Below are 23,969 nucleotides of genomic sequence, written 5' to 3'. Positions count from 1 at the left end.
ACAATGCAAAAATTGGATTTTTTCTACATACTTACCTGTAAAATCCATTTCTTGGAGTACACTGCTCAGGACACAGAGCAGGCCATAATGACTATGTGGGACATCTCAAAACAATAACCTTGAGGGGTGGGCGAAATTACAAAAGGAGCTATTTAGCTGTTCGTAAAACACTGCGGCCAAAGGCAGAATCCTCCGTGGCTCTGACACCCACCTGGTAAAACCTTGTGAATGTATGAACCAAAGACCATGTAGCAGCCTTGCAAACCTGAGCAACTGATGCCTGGTGGTGGATAGCCCAAGATGCCCCCACACTCCTGGTAGAGTGTGCATTCACTCGAAAGGGTGGAACCTTGCTCTTCAAACTATAGGCTTGAATGATTAATTGATGAATCTACTTAGAAATAGTTGATATTTATGCTGCCTATCCTCTCCTGGGTCCTCCCAGCAAAATAAACAAGGAATCAGCCTTTCTGATCTGCGCCGTCATTTCCAAATGGACCCTTGTTACCCGAACCACATCCAGGACATTCAAAGATCTCTCTTTTGCCGAGTGAGGCCTAGGAAAGAATGAAGACAGAACATTGTCCTGATTGAGATGAAAACTAGAAACTACCCTTGGAAAAAAGGACAGATGAGACTAACACCACTTTATCCTGATGTAAAACCAAAAATAGTTCCCTACAAGAAAGAGCTGACAACTCCAAAGCCCTTCTTGCAGAGGTGATTGCCACCAAAAATAGAACCTTTCAAGCTAGCAGAACGAACGGAATCTCCTGATTCAAATGGTGGTTTCTGCAATACTGCCAAGACCAAGTTCAAGTCCCAAGAACACAGGGGCTGTCTGACAGGTTGAACAGTATGCATTACACCCTGTAAAAAAATACCACCAAAGAGTGAGAAGCAATCAGTCCTTGGAAGAAAACAGCCAAGGCTGAAACCCGACCCTTAACAGTACCGACAGCCAACTTCTTTTCGACTCCTGATTAGAGAACAGACAAAATTCTCCCAATCAAATATTTCCAGGGATGCCAATTTCGACCCTCACACCAAGAAATATATGTCTTCCAAACTCTATAGTAAATGTTCCTAGAAACCAGCTTCCTAGTGTTGAACATTGTGTGGATAACTGAGTCTGACACTTCCCTATCTTTCAAGATTTGGGTCTCAACAGCCATGCCGTTAAATTCAGAGACCTGGTGCTGGGTGCAATATAGGTCCCTGAGACAGCAGGTCTGACCGATCTGGCAGAGGCTATGGATCTCCCACTGCTAGCCTGACAATGTCCACGTACCAACACCTCCTGGGCCACTATTATCATCGGAATCACCTCGTCTCGAATCCTGCGTAATAGCTATGGGAGTAGCTGAATTTGGGGGAAAAGCGTATCTTAGGGAAAACTGATTCCACTGTATCAACAAGGCATCCACCCCTATCACAAACCTGTCCACCTTGCTGTTGAACCTGGACACCAATAGATCTACATCTGGCTACTCCCAACACTGGCAGATTTCCTCGGGATGCAGAGCCTATTCCCCCAGAAACAACAGTCGATGACTGAAGTAGTCCGCCTGCCAATTCGCTATCCCTGGAATGAACACTGCTGACAGAAGTGGAACATGCCCTTCTGCCAAAGCCAGAATGTGATCAACCTCCTCCTGAGCCGTACGGCTCTCGGTACCACCTTGGTGGTTGATGTATGCCACTGCTGTAGCATTGTTGGACTGGACCCTGACTGGCCAACCATGAAGGCTAGTCACCCAATATTTCAGGGAAAGACACACCACCCGAAGTTCCAGGATATTGATGGGAAGGATCTTTGACTGTGGTCCCACTAGAACAGCCCCCAACCCAAGAGGCTGGCATTGTTTGTTACCAACTTCCAAATCACTGTTGGGAAAGATCTTCCCTTTTCCAATTTCAAAGCTTTCAACCACCAATTTATGAACTGGAATTTGGAACTGTGAATAGGTTTGAATAAAATCCCTGGAACCTTTCGTCCGCTGGAACCTCCACAATCACGCTCTGGGACAACAGCCAGTCGAGTGCCTGAAACAAAGATTTCTTTCTCAATGGATTCATGGCTACATTGGACTTTAAGAAATGAGGAGGAGGAATTCCCTGAAACTCCAGTTTGTACCTCTGAGCAACTGTAGCAGTGAACCACTTGTCCTGAATCATCTCTTTGCAGATCTCCGAAAAAGTCAAAAGTCTTCCCCACCACCCGCACAAGTGGGTGCGCCCCTTCATAATGAAGCAGATTTAGAATCTGGCCTGGTGGGCTACTGCACCCAGAATTTCTTCTGGCCCTGGCCCTGAAATTTTCCACTAGACGTAGAGCCTTGTGTACGGCAAAATGCTGGCCTAACGGAAGACGCACCAACCACCGTAGTGCCTGGCCTCTTAAAGGTCGGGCGTTTGGACTTTCTTTTAAAGAGTGAAAGCATACTTCCCCAGAGATCTTCTGGATATAGACAAGACCCTACACATGTGCACCAACAGAAGAACCATGTGAGAGATCTGCTGAACTGAATCCTTAAGGGCATCAACTGCAAAACACAAGGCCTGTGGTAAATCTGCCAAATCCATAGGCATATCCTCCTCCAAAATAGATGGTGTTCTAACCACCCATTTAACACGTTCATTCAGACTGCGGCAGCCCTGCCAGGGAAAAAGAAGCCTTGAGGTGCGATTCTAATTTTTTATCTGCCGGATCCTTAAACATCTGGGCATTATCCACAGGGCAAGTTAAATGATTATTCAGTGAAGACACAGCTGTGTCCACCCCTGGCATGCCCCACTTTCTAACAAACTTCTCCTCCATAGGATACACAAGGGGAAAAAAAAACTCTGTCTGGGTGCTCCCAGTCAGCATACATAATTTGCTCCAACATAGGGTGCACGGGAAATGCTTGAATACTTTGCAGTGGCTTTAATGAGCCCAAAGAAGAATAAGAGACTTCAGATACCTCTACTTGGGGTAACTTGAATCCCGTCCGGACCATATCAGTTAGGATCTTAACTAATAACCTCTGTAATTAAGAAGCAGAAACCCCCTGTTTCTCATCAGGCTGTGACTCCTCTGAAAGAGAATCAATTGCCTGACCCTCTTCAAGATCCTCTACCGCATGTTCATCCTCGGGTTCCACCCACTCTTGTTCAAGGACTGGTGGGTCCAAAGATGGGGATCTTTCCGGCTTCTTGAGCCATGGATGCAACCATCCCATCAATCTTGTCTTCTAACCCTGCTAAGGCTGATAAAAGATCCTCCTTAATTAAGTAGGTCGAAGAGGACACATCGGTAGTAGCCACAATGCCGGAAAAACGCAGCAGCTCAGATTGACCTGTTGCCCCTGGTCTTTGAGGAGAAGGTAACACAACAGAACTTCAACTAGGCTCCACAGGGCCTGGTGGTGGTACATTTGCACCCCTTCCTGCTGTGCCTCTCCCACCCCGCTTTCTGGATGACATGACCTCTACTAGTGTTACAAGAACTATGTAAGAATTTAATTAAAACACAAGATTCACAACAGATCTGCTTAAAGTGAAGCAACACACTCCAATGCAGTCCACTTAAAAAAAGACGGTAGCATGTACACAACCCTCCTGCCTGACTGGCCGACCTTCCCAGGGAAGTACTCTCGTGCCCTAGAACAACCTGACCTGTGTTCTGGCCATCCTTTCAGGCTCCAGCAGCGGTAGCAGCAGAGGCAGCGGCCGACTTCCTCTTCCTGCTATTACTGTGCATAAGCATGTGACCCCGCAGCTCTTGCACCCACGTAGTCTTTACTGCAACAGACTCCCTCAAGTGGCCAAAAATAAGTATTACAGGCAGATACAGGGAAAAAAAAAAAAAAAAGAACTACACCCCCTGGTGGTCTTCCCAGTCATCCATAGCAGACTCTTTCGTGTGTGTATATGTATATATATATATATATATATATATATATATATATATATATATATAAAAACACTTACCCATCCCGCTGCGGGCCCATGAACTTTTAGTTAGGCAGGCCTTGTCCTAAAGACCTTCAAAAACTCGGTCCCCCTTTTTAAATGGGGCCCACTGCCTTGAACCCATTTAGCACCCTTCCGGAAGCGCTTTGGTCACATCAAACTGCACAAGATTCCAAAAATGTAGGGTCCAGCGCCGTAAAGCTGCATTACAGGCAAAACCCTGAGGCTTCTTCTTCTTGTCCAGCAAGGTTCGAGTACCATCCATTTTGGCTAACAGATTATCGAATGGATCCGATTGAGGTCCTTGACTCTCATTAGAATCATTCCAGACCTCCCAGTATGCTTCACAGAGCACATGTTCAGTGAACATCCTCCTTACAGACACTGGTGAAAAAAACTGAGTACTTCCTGTGTAGGAGTGATTATATGAGATAGGATTTCCTGTATGATTGGTTGGCCAGTGTCCATTCACCTATAGGTGGCATATATTTCACATAGTCATTATTATGGCCTGCTCTGTGTTCCATGATACAGAAAAGGCCATCTTGATGCTTCTGACCTATCACCCCTATCAGCACAAGCTTCAAAACACTTCATGGATAGACATAATGATTAAGGTTTTGTTTTTTTAAACAATTTTATCACAAAGCTGTAGCTGTAAAAACTCCATCTGAAGTTACACTAAGGTCTCTTTCACAGACAGATGTATCAGTTAGAGGGTTGAGGCAAACCATTTAGCACTGACAGGGATGCTTAAAGGAGAAGTTTACCTTTGGGAACATGTTACATGTTATTCCTATTTTTAGGGTGGAACATGAAACATGTTACCGCTCTTGCAGCTCTCTCCCTGACTCACCCGCCCCCCAGGGTGCTCGTGCATGCTATCATAGTCCATTGAGCTTCCTGGACTGAAGTAACTGTCTGTCTATATCAGAAGTATGGTCTGCAAGAGCCTGAAATTGTGTGTGCAATGCTTTACAGGCTCCTAAAAGAAAAAAAAAATAGTAAGTGCACATTTTTTTTTGTCTGCAAATTCACATTAAATGTGAACTTATACTTTGAAATGAACAGCTTTTATTTATTTAAGATCTTTATACCAAAAGAAACAAAATTATTGCTGTAACTGCTTACAGGGCAGACTCCGTTTTGCCCAGCAGGGGATCAATCCTCTGATCATAGCAGAGCAGGCGGATGACTGGTCCGTGTCCTCTCATCAGTCAGTTCAAGCAGCCCACTGTGCTTTATGGACAGGTGGTTGTAAACAGACTCTGCTGTCCTTTTACACCTAAATGCCCTTTGTTCCGATCCGCCTAGACCAAGGGGGACGGATCCCTTTCTGTTTTTTTTTAGTGGACTGGATAGGAGGTAGGCAGGTGTAAACGGACAAAAGTCTGTTTACACCCAAAGGCCCACAAGGGTGAATGGATTGTCTGATCAGGTCTGCCTGAAAAACTGAGAAGCGGAACTGACCGGACCCTTTGTGTGAAAGGGGCCTAATGGGCTTCTTCTACAAGTAAAAGGTAACAGGATTACAGACTCCCCTCAGTATGGTCCACTCCATTAGGTACAAAACACTCTGCTTCTCAACATTTCAATGCATTCTCCTCATTACAATCACTTGACAAGTAAGCAAACCTTTCAGAGGACTTTACTGATTGAAATGCCGAAAAGCAGAGAGAAATAAGAAGCGTTTTGTGTCTGCTGGAACAGGTAATGTTGGGCAATCTGGCATTGCTTAATGGAGCTTCCCCCAAATAATATCAACAGCCTCTGCCTCATTCAGCTATGGTTTTGAAACAGGCACAAAGAGATAATTATAAATTACCTTGAATTGATCAGTGGTTGTGCCACCCATTGCCTGAGCTTTCGTCTACCAAATGCGGTTTTGGTATGGTCCAACACCCAAATCAAGCTTCCCTTTGTCTTCTGGTCAGTCTAAGATATAGAAGAAAGCATTAGAGTAAAGTAATTTCATAAAAAGATAAGAAAAATATAGTTTTTTGCCTTTCGGAATGTATGGCTAAGTTTACCCAGCAGTCATTTCTACCATCATTTTTACCATGACACATTTGTTTTATACAGGTTTTTCCCTATTGTAGCCATCTATGTTTCCAATCAGTTGAGTATCCAAAGAATATCATCTGCATAAGCTATCTAGACTGTATACTACTTAAAACTGAGGTCTATACCTAATGTCAGAATGGATACACATAGACCAAGTAGGCTTTGTCCCAGGGAGAGAGGGTAGAGATAATGGACTGAGATCTCTGTTTCTCAAACAAAAAAGTAGGAAAGAGAAAATCCCTGCGGTAGTACTCTCTATTGATGCGGAAAAGGCATTTGATAGAGTAGATTGGGGATATATGTTGGATACATGGGAAGTATTGGGGATGCGACAGAATGAGACAGTGGATAAGGAAATTATATAGTCAACCCTATGCAACAATCATGGTTAATGAGCAATTGTCAAAATATTTTGGGAGGCAGAACGGAACTAGACAGGGATGCCCTTTGTCTCCATTGCTATATGTTTTATCATTGGAATCTTTTTTGGCTACAATAAGGAATAATATAGATATAAAAGGAATTTGGATAGGAGATACGGTGCTGGTGCATGTTAACGCAGTCTATTGAACTTCGCAGACTAAACTGCCTGTCCCTATCGGAGGTATGGTCTGCAAGAGCCTGACAATGCACCTGCATTCTACTGATCAAAGGTGCAATGGTGTACAGGCTCCTGTAACAAAAAATAAAAAATGCACATTTTTTTTACCTACAAACATGTGGACTTATCCCTTAAATCTGCTAGTACATTTAACACTCCTCTTCCCCCAGACTGGCAATGCTGCTGTCTGCACCAATGTGTCTGCATAAAGACACCAATCTTAAGTTATTGAAGATGTCTGTAAACACTGACAGCCTTGTGGACACACCCAAGCTATTGCATGCCCTATTGTTGGTGTATCAAACAAGAAAATCATTGGCAAAAAAAAAGTCCTAAAATAAAGCTGCAGTGAAAACAATGCTTTCACATGAAAGCATTAGCACTGCCTGAAGTCACTGTGTATGTGACAGGTGAATGTTTAGATAAAATATAAGATAAAGGCACAATGGGTGAACATAAGTCATACCCTGGTAATTTGGATCAGCTGGTCATCATGCATGACAAAGTTTTAAGCACAATTTTTAACCATCTGAAAATTTGGGCCAAAATGTAAAGTTACATTTTAAAGATAAAATGTTGGAGATGTTGATTCAGCGGCCAATTGTATCTGAAATTTTGCTCCAGGAAATGTCTGCAATTACCATGTACAAAGGACCAATACGATTTCTGTAGATGATCGATTTAAACTGCAGCAAAAGGTTTTTGGAATGTTGCCCAAAGCAAAAGATACAGAACCCATGTTCCATTTTGTTTTAATTCGCAAGGGTGCTTCTTCTCCAGCTTTTATACCCCTGCATCTATAGGCATTGTTAAAAATGAAGAGCAAAATTCACACCAGACTTCTTAGCGAAGTAATTACCAGGACACAGAACAAAATAAGGGAGAGAATACCATAACCTCACACACTCATACAAGGTTTTAATAATAAAGAAACTGACAACAGAGCCATCCGTGGTGGCCTTGAATGTAATACCGACATGGATGCATCCGTTGCTTAGCAAAAGGAACATTTTTTAATGAAATCTGCATCCTCTTGAATCAAGGAGTACCTTGGAAAGTAACTAGCAAAATAACATGTTTACTGAAGAATCATAATACTTTATTACAGAAGTCTTTTTGAGGGACTCAGAAATTCACAGCAAGGAATATTATCTTTTGCTATTATCTTGTGCTATCCACTATCGTTAACATGGAACGCTAGTCAGTCCCTCCTCCCTCCACAGCTGGCACTGGAACAGGTGTCTTTTTTCTTCTATTCCTTTTGTAGTGACAACCATCAAACGACATTTGCCCTCACTTTTGGTTGGGAGGAAGGCTGCATTTACACCTCATACAGCGGTTTTGAGGCAATTTTATTTGAGTGCATGTACAAGCATTTTAGAATTGTATTCAATTGTTTTACACGTATAATCAAGCTGCAGGCAGTTGCTTTAACCAGTGGAAAGCACTAGAGCAGTGGTCTCCAAACTGCGGCCCTTTGCATGCCTTGATCTGGTCCTTCTGCCACTGACACCAACCATGGAGCATAATTCCTTCCACTGACACCAACCATGGGGCATAATTCCTTCCACTGACAACAAAAATGGGGCAATTATCCTCCCACTGACATCAACTATCTCTCATCCAATACCAAAGATTAGGCATGGTTTACTCCCACTGGGCATAGTCCGCCCTCCTAAAGTCTGAAGGACAGTAAACTGCCCTTTCTTTAGAAAGTGTGGAGACTTCTGCACTAGAGGGAGGAAACATGGCCTTAAAGGTTAAAAAGCGCCTGAACCATGCCTGAAAAAACACTCACTTTGAGTGTTTAAAGGCATTCCCATTGAAGACTAACGATGCCACATCTTCCTCAAAAGTAGCTCACAAAGCTTTTGGAGCATCAGGCATTGAGCTATAAGCACCTGAGCATTCAACTGTGATCTGCCACCATTTAATTATATGGGATTTTATGTGTTGATAGTTTTGGAGCTTTAAGCTTCAAGCTACAAAATGCTCAGGTATGAATGGGGCCAAAAGCAAAGTAAGACAAAGTATAACAGAATTGTTCACTAATGTGAGAAAGAATGCCACTTTAAAGCCCAAATTAAATCACAAACATAGGTATGCCATCAAGTAGAAAATGTATCAAACTTCCATTGTCGTTTTCCCGAGTCATCTTCTAGGACAGCTCACTTGAGAGATAGGGCTCCTCCCAGGAAACACCCGCTCCACCTTTTTTTCCCTTTATAGGCGTCCTCTCTCCCATTGGCCCCCAGTTTTAGTGTTTCCTCCGGCCAGGAAGGAGCTACGCCCGTTTTTTATTTTTGTCTGGGCTCTCTGGCGGAGTACAGAGGGTCCCTGGCTGAGGCCCCCCCTTCCTCCAAGCGAGGCAGGGGCCTTGTGAGGGGGGGGACCTTTCAGCCAGTTTCACTCTGGAATGCCCGTTGTAGGGTGGGGGCGTCGGCCCCAGATGGTCCCAGCGGGGCTCTCCAGGGGGGTAGAGCCCGCTCCGCCGACCGAGGCATTGGTGCCTTTCCCTGCGGGGTTTCAGGTAAGTCTTACCTGCTCCTGGATCCCGGCAGCATGGCCAGGAGGCTCGGCTGCGGAGGGTCTGGACGCTGCGATCGCGTCACTTCCGGGCGCCGGGTGTCGTCACTTCCGGCGCAGGAGCAGGGAACGGCCGCCGCCATCTTGGAAATGGGCGGCGGACCGTGGAAGGAACCCGTGCCACGGCCGCTTCTCCACCGGCGGCCGTGAGAGGGGGGTCGGCGAGGGGGGATCGCAGGGGGGGGGCGGAGCCCACCAGCCCCTGAAAAACCGCCGCACCGAGGCAGAGTCTGCGGCAGCATGGAGGCAGATCTGTCAGGAGCGGGGGAGGCCTGCAGTAAGGTAAGGGCCTTTGTTTGGCAACTCTCTTTTGTTTTTACCCCCCCCCTCCCGGGATGATTGGGTACCCCCCACGCACACACAGCCCCCCTCCCCCCCCCCCAGGCCCACGGCTGGAGCTTTCACAGTGGCACAGGGGGGGAGGCGTTGCTGTTACAAACGCATGAACGCGTGTATCTCCTTGTCCCCAGATGGGCCCACAGGAGGAGGATAGAGGGGAGAAAGAAGCTCCTTGTGAGCAGAAAAAGAAGTGTGCCACTTGTAGGAAGAAACTGGCGAGCTCCTGGAGGAAGCAGCTCTGCCAGGGGTGCATAGACAAGCTCATCAAGAAGGAGTCTGGATCTCTTTTTAAAGACTTCCTACAGAATATGACACAAGAGATGTCCAAGACATTTCAAAGCTTCAGGGAACAGAAGCCGGGACCGGCCCAGGATGAGCCCCAACCGGGCACTTCTGGCACCCAAGGGGGGAAAAAGAGGAAGCTGGTAGCGCCGGTAAGGGACTGGGAAGAGGCCGAACAGTCGGACACCTCAGACTCGGAGGAGGGTGAGATTGAGGCTCAGGGCCCAAAGGCAGACAGGTTCCTTTTTCAGGTGGAAGACACGGAGGACCTGTTAAAGGTGATCTATGAGACCCTGGATCTGGAGGAGGAACAGCAGGACCTCTCTCTCCACGACCAACTGTACGCAGGGCTACAGGCAAAAAGCAGCCGTACATTCCCAGTACACCCTGCCCTATGGTCCACGATCAGGAGAGAATGGGAAGAGCCAGAGAAGAAGGCTTTCCTTCCCAAGAACCTCAAGAGACGTTTCCCCTTTAAGGAGGAAGATGCCTCGGTTTGGGAGACTTGCCCAAAGCCAGACGCCCCTCTCTGGAGGATCTCGAAGGACACGGACCTGTCCTTTGAAGACGGTGGGTCCCTAAAAGACCCGATGAATCGGAAAGCGGATGCCTTCCTGAAGAGGGCGTGGGAAGCATCCGCAGTGAATTTTAAACCTGCAGTGGCAACGACCTGTGTGTCCAGAACCCTGGATGTGTGGTTGGGGCAGCTCCGTTCGCATCTGGAACAAGGCACCCCGGGGGAAGAGATTCTGAAGTCCCTTCCGGTGCTGGAGAAAGCGGTAGCCTTCATCGCGGACGCATCAGCAGAGACCATCAGACTCTCTGCTTGATCTACAGCGCTCATAAACACGGCAAGGAGGGCTATCTGGCTGAAATCTTGGCAGGGGGATCTGGCCTCCAAATCTAAACTCTGTGGCCTGCCGTTTGAAGGAAAACTCCTTTTCGGCCCGGAGCTGAATTCAGTCCTGGAAAGGTCGGCCGACAGGAAAAAGAGCTTCCCGGTCCCCAGCAGGCAGGTTGGACGGAAGGGGTTTCGCCCATCCAGGCGATACGCGTCGAGGGAAGCTAGGTTCCAAACCCAGCGCCCAGGCTGGGGCGCGAGAAGAGGCAGGAACGAGCCGAGAGGCAGGGGAGGTTTCCTTTTCAACCCCAGCCAGAATAGACCCAAAACCCAGCCGAAGTGACTGGAGAGGCCAGGTGGGAGCGAGGCTGGGGCGCTTCCACGCACAATGGCTAAGGATAACCCAGAACACCTACATTCTGGAGGCCATCCACAGGGGGTACAGAATAGAGTTCACAAGGGCCCCCCCTCAGAGATTCTTTGCAACACCCCTGCCAAAGGACAGGGCCATGGCGGATGCGCTGGTGGACCTCCTACAAGATATGCTCAGTCAAAACGTTATCTGCCAGTTGAGAGAAGAGGAAAGGGGAAGTGGATTCTTCTCCCATTTCTTTCTAAGGAAAAAATCGTCAGGTACTTACAGGATGATATTGAATCTGCGGAAGGTGAACGAGTTCGTGAGGCCCAGCAAATTCCGTATGGAATCCATATACACGGTGAAGGAACTCCTTTCACCTGGGGTGTTCATGGCCTCGATAGATCTGCAAGACGCATACCTGCATGTCCCGATAAGAGAAGATTCCAGGAGATTCCTGAGGTTTGCGCTGGAAGGAGAAAAGGGTCCGGTGCTATTTCAGTTCAACACACTCCCCTTCGACCTGTCGTCGGCCCCGAGGATATTCACCAAGATTTTAGCGGAGCCTTTAAGAGTTTTGAGACTGGAAGGGATAAACATCATCCCCTATTTGGACGACCTGCTTTTATTTGCGGACACAGAGGGAGGCCTGAGATCGCACATCGAACGTACGATATCTTTTCTGGAAAGTTTGGGGTGGCTTATCAACAAGGAGAAGTCACAGCTAACCCCCTCCAAGAGGATTACGTACTTGGGGTACGTCCTGGACTCCGCACAGGCCCGATCGTACCTAACATCAGAAAAAGCCCTCAACCTGCGGCAGGACACAAGGGCCCTCCGGAGGATGTCGACCTGCACGGTCAGGACCGCGATGAGAATAATCGGGCGGATGACAGCGGCAATACCAGGGGTGCAATGGGCGCAACTTCACTCCAGGGTTCTGCAAAATCACACCCTTTCCCACTGGGACGGCAGCCGAGCAGGTCTGAGTTCCAGGATCCGCATCACGCATGAAGTGAAGGAGTCGCTAAGGTGGTGGGGAAGCATCCTCACCTTGGAACGAGGAAGAAGTTGGAGGCTGGCCAGCCCACTGCGGATCACCACGGATGCAAGCATGACTGGTTGGGGCGCCCATATGGAAGACGGCCTGGCCCAGGGCACGTGGGGTGCAGTAGACTCCAGCAGGTCGTCAAATTACAGGGAGCTGTTGGCAGTTTTCAAGGCACTTACGACCTTTCAGGAAAAGATAAGGGGGAGAGGTGTCCAGATTCTCTCCGACAATACCACTGCAGTGGCGTATTTGAACAGGCAGGGAGGCACAAGGTCCCCAAGGCTGATGGAGTTGGCCGGATCCCTCCTGAGCTGGGCGGAGGAAAACCTGGAGTTCATCACGGCAGTACATCTGAAAGGGGACCTGAACCAGTTGGCGGATCAGCTGAGCCGAAGAGAGGTCATCCAGACAGAATGGTGCCTCAGCCAGTCAGCGTTCGATCAGATTTGCGCCAGGTGGGGCTCCCCCTCTATCGATCTATTTGCCAACGGCCAGAACACAAAGCGGGAAAGGTACTTCTGCCTGCAGAAGGACCCCAAAAGCGAGGGGATAGATGCGCTAGCCCAGCAGTGGGAAGGAGACCTCCTTTATGCCTTCCCTCCATTCAGACTACTGCCGAAGGTGATACAGAAGATCCAGTTGTCTCAAGCCAAAGTTATTCTGATCGCGCCATTCTGGCCCAAGAGATCTTGGTTCTCCCGGTTGAAGGAGCTCAGTTTAGCAGACCCTTGGATGATACCACCCACACGCGATTTACTCACCCAGGGGAGGGTGATGCATCCTCATCCAGAAAGGCTGTCCTTAGCGGCGTGGCTTCTGAGCGGGACAGGCTAGCAGAAAAGGGGCTCTCGGCAAGAGTGGTCGCCACCCTCTTGGATGGCCGGAAGAGGTCGACGAACGCCTTGTACGACAAGGTCTGGAAGAAGTTTTCCGCCTGGAAGGTCAGAAACGAAGCACCGGGCACGCCCATTTTGCATACAGTTCTTGAATTCCTTCAAGCTGGGGCGGATAAGAATCTGGCCGCCAATACCCTCAAAGTACAGGTAGCGGCTCTGTCGAACTTTCTCGAGCTGAGGTTGGCGGCAGACCCATTAGTAATCATATTCCTGAAGGCTATCTCCAGGCGCCGTGCCCCGTCCTTGCCGAAACTTCCAACATGGGACCTGGGCACAGTCCTGAAGAGCTTTCAGCGGGGGCCTTTCGAACCGCTGGATGAGTGTTCGCTCAGATCTTTGACTCTTAAAACCATCCTCCTCACGGCACTAGTTTCTGCCCGCAGGGTCAGCGAGTTGCATGCCCTTTCAGTGATCGAGCCGTACTGCACCATCTTATTGGATAGAATCATCCTCCGCACGGACGCGGCCTTCCTACCTAAGGTCGCGTCACACTTCCATAGATCTCAGGAAATAGTAATACCTTCCCTGGAGGCCGATCCGGGCAGCGCGGAGGACTATAGCAGGTTAGACGTTAGACGGTGTTTGATCACGTACATCGAACGCACAAAGACATGGAGACACTCGTCCCGGCTTTTCGTCCTATTCCAGGGGCCAAGGAAGGGGGACGGTGCCTCCAAGGGCACCATCGCCAGATGGATCAGGGAGGCAGTTTCGGAAGGTTACAAGTCGGCAGGCCTGTCACCACCGCCCGGCCTAAAAGCCCACTCCACGAGGGCCACTGCGGCCTCCTGGGCGGAAAAAGGGGGGGCCTCCCCCGGACAGATCTGCAGAGCCGCAACGTGGTCCAGTTTCGCCACCTTCACTAAGCATTACAGGCTGGATCTGATCGGCAGCAAGGACCAGGCATTTGGCAGGAAGGTCCTACAAGCAGGGTGCCCGCCCTAATGTACGTATTTCTATTCTACTCCTCTCAAGTGAGCTGTCCTAGAAGATGACCCGGGAAAACGCAGTTATTTACCTGTTAACTGTATTTCCAGGAATCTTCTAGGACAGCGTAACTCCCCCCCGATTACTGTTTGATCACACAATTATGTGCAGGTATGTTGCGAACCTATGGGGGATGTCTTTATTACCGGTTTTCTTCTTTGTTTTCTCCTAGGCCTTCGGTCATATTCTTATACTGGGGGCCAATGGGAGAGAGGACGCCTATAAAGGGAAAAAAAGGTGGAGCGGGTGTTTCCTGGGAGGAGCCCTATCTCTCAAGTGAGCTGTCCTAGAAGATTCCTGGAAATACAGTTAACAGGTAAATAACTGCGTTTTCTTACTTGGCTAAATATGAACATGCAGCCCAAAAGGCATCAGAGGTAGCCCCAGTGCCCTTTGGGCTTTAAAACAGCATGCGAGAGTGCACACAGCCCCAGCTTTGCTCACACCCCTTCCCTCATGTGCCATTGTCAATTTAGAGGGAGCCAAAGGCCTTTTTACAGTTTATTAGTCTAGTCAATGGTTTGAACAAGGACTAGGTTAAAGCACAACTCCAGCTTTTTGTCACTTTAAAATAGTTTGTTTGAACCAAGCTGGTCTAAACAAACGATTACCTTCATTAACAGATACACCAGCGTCGGAGTGTTGTATAAATGGTATATAGCATCAGCTACATGTAATATACAGCACTGTGTTCTGGCAGGAGTACGGGAACTTTCCAAGAACAAAATCAAGTTGGGCTGAGTGTTGCTTGGCCATTTACAGGAAATATTTTATGAATGAATACAGGGTCTCCTCTGATTGGCTGAGGCAGAGAGGTGGGTAAATGAGTCACAATTTCCTGTTTAACCAATCAAAAGGAAGGCCTTGCATTCATTCAGAAAATACAAAGTGTCCTGTGAATGAGTGCACCACAGCCCATTTTAATTTTGTTCCATGAGCAGGACGGGAAGTCCCCATCCTGCTCCCAAAACACAGCACTGTATCCTGTACTTATGGAGCTGATGTTACACACATTTTTTACAGCACTCACAGCAGGAGCATCTGTTAGTGAAACTGATAGTTCGCTTGGACCACCTTGGTCCAAACAAACTGTTTTAAAGTGATAAAAAACTGGAGTTCGGCTTTAATGGCTATTTTTAAGGTGTGGGTCGCTAGTTATCGGGAAAGTTAAAATAAAAAATGATGTCCATCCAAAACTTTTTTCTTTGGGTTTCGTTTAGATTAAGGAATGATTATAACCTTGATCAGGATTCTGTTGCTATACTGCTCCCTATTGCTAGCACTAGCAAATTGTCTCTATTATATTAATTGCAAAGTGTATCTAAATAAGTATAAAATAACACATTTTATTTATTTCCCATTTATTTGCTAACTAAAAGAGCGGCAAAAAGTTTACTAAATATGTACTTAGTTCTTACTTTTCTAAAATAGATATACTCTAAGTGTATTTCCCTGTCCGTTCATTGCAAATGCTCTAGAAAGAATACAGTGAATGCAAACCTAGTTTTGGTTGCTAGGCAACAAATGAAGAAGGAAATTAAAAGATGTGATCAGAAACTTACTTGATTTTGTAAGATTTCCAGATTTCTTAGAGTTGTCCCATTTATATTCATGCACGCTACTGAACTGGACATTGGCACAAATTGACTGTAATAGAAAAGAAAGAGAATATATAAGACTATATGACTATATCCTCTGCACAATTTCAGACTTCATTATGTGACTACTGAAATCCTCAAACTACCGTAGAAAAATATTTGCAGCATAATTTTACAGTAAGTACTGTACGAGGCAAAGCTTTTTTTCCTTTTCCCAAGTGTCTATGGAACTTTTAGGTCATAGGTATGCACAGAGAGTAGTAAACAGATATGAATTATAAGAAATTCTGACCACATTTTTTTTATTCTTAACCAGTACGCTATAATACACCACACTTCAACAAAAAGTGAATTTCCGCTACAAAAAGTGAAAATTATACTTACTTTGGATTATGAAGTATCTTTTCCAAATGAAATTCTTTAAGATATGTAATAAGTGCAGCTAAAGAACAAATCACAGCTCTGTCCAGTTTCAGAATCTGGGCTAAGCGTTCAGAACTCGCACCTTGGAATAAAAAGATTTTCAATCAGAAATATTTTAAAATTGCAAATGTTTTAAACAGGGCTTTTTTTATTCAGAGAAAAGGTGCAGGAACTCAACCATGTCCCCAATACCTCCGGCCCACGCACACCCACCAGGCGGCATAAAATAATAGTTATGGCAAATTGCACTAACAGTGGGAGGGTCTTAAGAAGGATTAAATACCAGGAGTGCATTGCATCCAGAGTGCAGAGTTCAGGGGTGTGTACAGTGTAAAGAGTGCAGAGTTTAGGGGTGTGTTACACACAGAATGAGGAGTTCAGGAGTGCGCTAGTACATTGGAAGGAGTTCAGGGGCACACTAAATAGAGAATGCAGAGTTTAGGGGTGTGCTATGCTCAGAGTGAGTAGATCGGCAGTGCGCTATGTACAGAGTGCAGAGTTCAGGGGTGCGCTATGTACAGAGTTCAGGGGTGCGCTATGTACAGAGTTCAGGGGTGCGCTATGTACAGAGTGCAGAGTTCAGGGATGCACTATATACAGAGTGCAGAGTTCAGGGATGCGCTATGCACAGAGTGAGAAGATCAGCAGTGTGCTATATACAGAGTGCAGTGTTCAGGGATGTACTATGCACAGCATGAGGAGTTCAGGGGTGCACTAGGTACAGAGTGCAGAGTTCAGGGGTGCACTAGGTACAGAGTGCAGAGTTCAGGGGTGCACTAGGTACAGAGTGCAGAGTTCAGGGGTGCACTAGGTACAGAGTGCAGAGTTCAGGGGTGCACTAGGTACAGAGTGCAGAGTTCAGGGGTGCACTAGGTACAGAGTGCAGAGTTCAGGGGTGCACTAGGTACAGAGTGCAGAGTTCAGGGGTGCACTAGGTACAGAGTGCAGAGTTCAGGGGTGCACTAGGTACAGAGTGCAGAGTTCAGGGGTGCACTAGGTACAGAGTGCAGAGTTCAGGGGTGCACTAGGTACAGAGTGCAGAGTTCAGGGGTGCACTAGGTACAGAGTTCAGGGATTCGCTATGCACAGAGTGAGGAGATCAGCAGTGCGCTATATACAGAGTGCAGAGTTCAAGGATGTGCTATGCACAGAGTGAGAAGTTCAGGGATGTGCTATGCACAAAGGAGTTCAGGGATACACTACATAGAGAGCGCAGAGTTTAGGGGTGTGCTATGCACAGAGAGAGGAGATCAGAAGTGCGCTACAGTCAGGTCCATAAATATTGGGACGTCGACACAATTCTAACATTTTTGGCTCTATACACCACCGCAATAGATTTGAAATGAAACGAACAAGATGTGCTTTAACTGCAGACTGTCAGCTTTAATTTGAGGGTATTTACATCCAAATCAGGTGAACGGTGTAGGAATTACAACAGTTTGCATATGTGCCTCCCACTTGTTAAGGTACCAAAAGTAATGGGACAATTGGCTTCTCAGCTGTTCCATGGCCAGGTGTGTGTTATTCCCTCATTATCCCAATTACAATGAGCAGATAAAAGGTCCAGAGTTCATTTTAAGTGTGCTGTTTGCATTTGGAATCTGTTGCTGTCAACTCTCAAGATGAGATCCAAAGAGCTGTCACTATCAGTGAAGCAAGCCATCATTAGGCTGAAAAAACAAAACAAACCCATCAGAAAGATAGCAGAAACATTAGGCGTGGCCAAAACAACTGTTTGGAACATTCTTAAAAAGAAGGAACGCACTGGTGAGCTCAGCAACACCAAAAGACCCAGAAGACCATGGAAAACAACTGTGGTGGATCACCAAAGAATTCTTTCCCTGGTGAAGAAAACACCCTTCACAACAGTTGGCCAGATCAAGAACACTCTCCAGGAGGTAGGTGTATGTGTGTCAAAGTCAACAATCAAGAGAATACTTCACCAGAGTGAATACAGAGGGTTCACCACAAGATGTAAACCATTGGTGAGCCTCAAAAACAGGAAGGCCAGAATAGAGTTTGCCAAACGACATCTAAAAAAGCCTTCACAGTTCTGGAACAACATCCTATGGACAGATGAGACCAAGATCAACTTGTACCAGAGTGATGGGAAGAGAAGAGTATGGAGAAGGAAAGGAACTGCTCATGATCCTAAGCATACCACCTCATCAGTGAAGCATGGTGGTGGTAGTGTCATGGCGTGGGCATGTATGGCTGCCAATGGAACTGGTTCTCTTGTATTTATTGATGATGTGACTGCTGACAACAGCAGCAGGATGAATTCTGAAGTGTTTCGGGCAATTTTATCTACTCATATTCAGCCAAATGCTTCACAACTCATTGGACGCCGCTTCACAGTGCAGATGGACAATGACCCAAAGCATACTGCAAAAGCAACCAAAGAGTTTTTTAAGGAAAGAAGTGGAATGTTATGCAATGGCCAAGTCAATCACCTGACCTAAATCCGATTGAGCATGCATTTCACTTGCTGAAGACAAAACTGAAGGGAAAATGCCCCAAGAACAAGCAGGAACTGAAGACAGTTGCAGTAGAGGCCTGGCAAAGCATCACCAGGGATGAAACCCAGCGTCTGGTGATGTCTATGCGTTCCAGACTTCAGGCTGTAATTGACTGCAAAGGATTTGCAACCCAGTATTAAAAAGTGAAAGTTTGATTTATGATTATTATTCTGTCCCATTACTTTTGGCCCCTTAACAAGTGGGAGGCACATATGCAAACTGTTGTAATTACTACACCGTTCACCTGATTTGGATGTAAATACTCTCAAATTAAAGCTGACAGTCTGCAGTTAAAGCACATCTTGTTTGTTTCATTTCAAATCCATTGTGGTGGTGTATAGAGCCAAAAATGTTAGAATTGTGTCGATGTCCCAATATTTATGGACCTGACTGTATGTACAGAGTTCAGGGGTGCACTAGGTACCGAGTGCAGAGTTCAGGGGTGCACTATATACAGAGTGTAGTGTTCAGGGATGCACTATATACAGAGTGCAGTGTTCAGGGATACGCTATGCACAGAGTGAGGAGTTCAGGGGTGCACTAGGGACAGAGTGCAGAGTTCAGGGGTGCACTACACACAGCGTGCAGAGTTCAGCCCTCTTCCACAGCTGCTTACCTCTGCAACCCCCATCTACATCTCAGGTTTGCCCCTCTTCAGCTCTGACCTCCGCACAGAACCCCCCTCCACTGCCCTCATCTTCTACCCACCTCCTTACAAGCTCCAACATCTTCCTGGTATCTTACATTTACTGCAATATTAAGCGGACTCCAGTACCTCCCCACCAGGAGATCATCTAGTGTGGGCATCTGCATCCAGGCACCAGGGGAAAAAAGGAGACCACAGAGGGTGCAGCCTACCGCGTGACCCTTCCCACCTGCACTGTACCTTGGGCATCTGCATCTCCCGAGTCCCTGTCCTGCACTCAGTAGGATCTGCTCAGGGGATTCAATCTCTGGTCTGTGGAAGCCATGGGAGACAAGCTATAACTTGTAAACATAGACGCCAGACTTCTGTGTATATAAGTAATAGTGGTGAGCAGGGAGCAGAGGGCCTGAGCCAGAGGTGGCAGAACAGCGGTCTACCAAGTTCCAGCTGAAAGAAGCCATGGTTTTAAAATGTTTAATTCTTGATATAAAGTATTCCATAATTCACAAACAAAATATTTCAAGGCCATATGCTTTTTCATTCAAAAGGGATACTAATAAAATGCCTAAACGTTTAGCTCTTTGGTAAAGTAAAACTCATTTGCCAGTCCTTGTCAGACAACAAGGTGATAAATGGCTTTTCATCTTTCCATTCTGTTTAATGACAGCATCAAAAATGTCATGTGTAAAGGCCAGTACTCAAAGCAATCAAAAGCTGTGGCTTATTCTAAAGGAAATCTCATAAATCATTGTGTTCTAGTAAATAACTTAGAAAGAATTCCAGCACAAACAAATATACGACCAGCATCCACCATTCCGTTACTACCAAAACTAGTACTCTTTCATTTCTTGGAACGATTGGGGTAAGCCATTTAAGCTGGAAAATATTCAATTTATACTTCAAACAAATCACTATGAATTTGTCTGTGTAACCCAATTCCTTTAGAATTTAAAGTACATGTAAATCCAATCACTAATATCTCATATAAGCGCTATCAAAAATATTTTTAAATTTGCAGCTTAATGTAAACCTGTCGGTCCTGCCATTAAAGCCCTTGTGTAAACACTTCCTGTTACAGGGTGATAACATACTATCCTTGTATGCCGATTATGCTCCTGTGTTATCACCTTGTCACACAGGCTTCTGACATTACAGGTGGCAATTTCAACTATGGTCCATTACTGTAACTATCAGGAAACCTGCCCTTGAGAAATGCAATTGCTGGATGGTGTGCATGTAAACGGACATTAGCAGCAGAAGGAGGAGATAATACACTTCGACTGAGGTCAAAGTAGAGGGGTCATCACATATGTGCAGAGGAATGAGCACTGAGGGGTTAAGGTACATAAGCTGGAGACTCCCCGCCAAGGAGCTTAATGCTCATACACTTGGGGACAGGTCCCTTAGAGTTAAATGCATACTCATCACTGAGCATGCACATGCTTTTAAAGTAGATAGCTCAGCAGAAAATGTGCACACAGTGCACCCATCCAGTGCAGACAGGTTACTAAGGGGTTAACGCTCAGAAGCAAAGGTAGGTGACTGAGATGTTAGTTCCCATACACAGCAAATTTATCAATAATGGGTTAATGCAAATACTTTGCTGGCTAGAATGATCTGTGTACTAGAGCAGTGGTCTCCAAACTGCGGCCCTTTGCTTGCTTTTATCCGGCCCTTGAGGCATTATTCCCCCTATCAGCAACAGTGGGGCATAGCTCCAGCCATTCACACGAACAATAGGGCACTATTCCTTCCACTAACACCAATAGTGGGCATTATTCCTCCCACTGACAGCAATGATGGGGCACTATTGTTTCCACTGACGATAATGGGGAATTATTCCTCCCACTGACACCAATGATAGGGCACAATTCCTCCTACTGACGCTACTGATAGGGCACTATTCCTCCCACTGACACCAATGATGGGGCACTATTCCTCCTACTGACACCAATGATGGGGCACTATTCCTCTCACTGACACCAATGATGGGGCACTATTCCTCCCACTGACACTAATGATAGGGCACTATTCCTCCTACTGACACCAATGATGAGGCACTATTCCTCTCACTGACACCAATGATGGGGCACTATTCCTTCCACTCACACTAATGATGGAGCACTATTCCTCCTACTGACACCAATGAAGGGGCACTATTCCTCCCACTAACACCAACAATGTGAAACTATTACTCCCATTGATTTAAGTGATAGAGCACTATATCTCCCGTTATTACCAATGATGAGGCATTGTTTACTCGCACTGATGCCAGGACATTTTCTTCTCCCACTGGACACAGTCTGGCCCCCCTAAAGTCTGAAGGACAGTAAACTGGCCCTTCCTTTATAAAATTTGGAGACCCCTGCACTAGAGGAACCATCCCACTGCTAGTATGGATACTGGGGAGTGCAGTATGTGTGCTGGTGACAGAATACACAAAAAGACCGATATATGTCCTAAAGCAAAATCTGCACTACACAAACCACAGGTACTAAGAAGCAATAGGAATCATTCCTTCTGCAGAGGGAGTAGGAGGAGAGACTGCTGCTAAACTGTGCTTTACTCTACCTGCAGAACCTCCAGACTCCGCAATGTCTGTGGTGAGCATATGGACACCGTTCAACATGCAATCTGCGTGGCAGTAGTGTGTAGCACCCTCCTAGCTAGGCTGCTAACAATCTGAGGAAAATTTTATTTTTGGATCCCATGTAGTCAGTGGAGTGAAGTCTAATTGCTTTTGGCTGTTCTGGGTTCTACTGGTGCAGGCTTGACTATTCTCCTCTTAATTCTGGTAGGTTCCAGAATTTAGTGGTTGGAAGAGGCATACCCTCACTTGCATATTCATAACGCCCCCACCCATCCTTTGCAGGAAGCATATGGCCAGTAGGGGCTGAGGTGGGAATAAATAGGCAGGGGCCTGGAACAGCAGGGTCCTTTGCCTGTGGGAAGAGACCCAGCCTGAGGGCTGTGCCGTCTGAGCACATGGCTGAAGTTTAGAAGAGGCCATCTGAGTCCCAGCGCCAGGTAGAGCTAGGGAACCCACGTCCGAGTTCCTGAATTAAGCTGCAGGAAGTCCACAGAGGATCTGAGCATTGAGGCACACAGTATAGGAGCTCTGGTACTACAGGAAAGCATTCAAGTACCTAGGTAGGGAGCAGGGAATACAAGCCTGAAAAGAATCCAGAGATTGTCCTTGCTAACTTTTGGGAAAGCCGCTTCAAGTTCACTGGCTCAGGTTTTTCGTTCACAATGGCGTTCCGAGCTGTAGTTTGCTATTACTAGCTTCAAGAGGGTGGCCGTGCCGTGAAGAGAAAGATCAGTTAGACATGTCTTCAATTATCTTTTCTTCAAAGTTTGGACTATCTCTGGCTTACCCTGCACCCTACCCAAGTCGAATCAGCATTAAACTGCAAAAAGACATAAACCGCCTGATTCTTGAGTTGAGACACTGACCTGCTGTGTGCCTTACAGGGACTGGAACAAATCAGCCAGCTCAGTCTGGGGTCTGTGCTACATGTGTAATACACAGTGAGTAGTCTGCAGAGGGGAAATTAGAGATTGTGTGTGCTGGAGAAAGGAAACAGGGCAAATACCAATATGTATGTGCTGGAGGTGGGAACTCCCTTGGGAAAGACTAATCTGTGTGTAAAAGTTGGGATATCACTGGAGGGAAGACTAGGAGGAGCAGATTTCCCCAGTGACAACATGGAAGCAGAACCAGTACATTATATTATAATAGATTATATTATACTGGATAAGAGTTAAAAATAGGATTACTTGTAATTCACTGAGACCTGATTTGTAAGGAAGCATGATTTAATTACATTCAGTTGATACCTTGAAAAGTGTATCAAAAACACTAACAAGAACACATCATTTCCTAACATATCACTTTTATAAGTGCCCAGCCTTTAAACAAACCAAAAGAACACACACACACACACACTTTTTATACTTAAAAATATATCCCAAAAATTGGGGGTCGTCTTATACGCGGGGTATAAAATGTGAACCTTGCGTTTGTTTGGGACAAGCTGGCTGGATGTGTGGTAATACTGTACATACAGTATACCGTGCTGAGCCAAGCTGGCTCAAAACAAATGTCCCTATGACAGATTAATCTGTCAGCCCGCTGGATGTGCGGTATATACAGTATACTGCGCTGAGCCAAGCGGTTTCAAAACGTACTGGTACATCCCTACTGTAATCAGCCCGCTGGATGCGTGTATGTACTGTAGCTGCGGCTACATACAGTATACACTGGGCCAATCACAGCGATTCTACTAATGAATACAAAGCCTGCTCGGATTGGCTGAGTTGGAGAGGTGGGCTGATGATGTCACAACCTCAGCCAATCCGAGCAGGCTTTGTATTCATTAGTAGAATACATTGCTCATCATGATTGGCCCAGCGATTACTGTATGTAGCCTCAGGTACCGTACCGGTACGTTTTGAAACAGCTTGGCTCAGTATACTGTATATACCACCGTGGTATATACTCAGTATACTGTACATACCACACATCCAGCGGGCTGACAGATTAATCTAGGGACATTTGTTTTGAGCCAGCTTGGCTCAGCGCGGTATACTGTATGTACATCCAGCGGGCTGTATATATACTGTATACTGTATGTAGCTGAAGCTACCGTATTACCGCACATCCAGCGGTAACCATCTGATTTGGAATTTGATCCATATGATGACTGTCTTACAAATGTATCACAAGATGTCATTCATGAACTTATGATGTCAGAGGATGAACATGAGGATTTTGAAGGATTTTAAGCACCGGTAAGTCATAACCATTTCAATAAAAAAATC

The 23,969-nt window shown here is 46.2% G+C and overlaps 1 protein-coding gene across 2 annotated transcripts in view; it reads right to left on the bottom strand.

The window, feature by feature from the left end:
* The window catches only part of MSH3 (mutS homolog 3), a 240,024-nt gene that overhangs the window by 155,625 nt on the left and 60,430 nt on the right, over window positions 1-23,969 (bottom strand). For both annotated transcript variants that reach the window (XM_089693221.1, XM_089693222.1), the window contains exons 10-12: window positions 15,942-16,062; window positions 15,522-15,606; window positions 5,783-5,892 (exon numbers count right to left, since the gene is read on the bottom strand). In XM_089693221.1, the coding sequence (XP_089549347.1) occupies window positions 5,783-5,892; window positions 15,522-15,606; window positions 15,942-16,062 (316 nt within the window). The remainder of the gene's footprint in view (window positions 1-5,782; window positions 5,893-15,521; window positions 15,607-15,941; window positions 16,063-23,969) is intronic.

The sequence above is a fragment of the Staurois parvus genome, unplaced genomic scaffold (assembly GCF_062004578.1).
Source record: "Staurois parvus isolate SC_StPar_1 unplaced genomic scaffold, SC_StPar_1.0 ptg000618l, whole genome shotgun sequence".
Classification (NCBI taxonomy): Eukaryota; Metazoa; Chordata; class Amphibia; order Anura; family Ranidae; genus Staurois; species Staurois parvus.
Note: the sequence above shows the minus strand (reverse complement) of the source record. Positions and strands in the feature narration are given on the sequence as shown.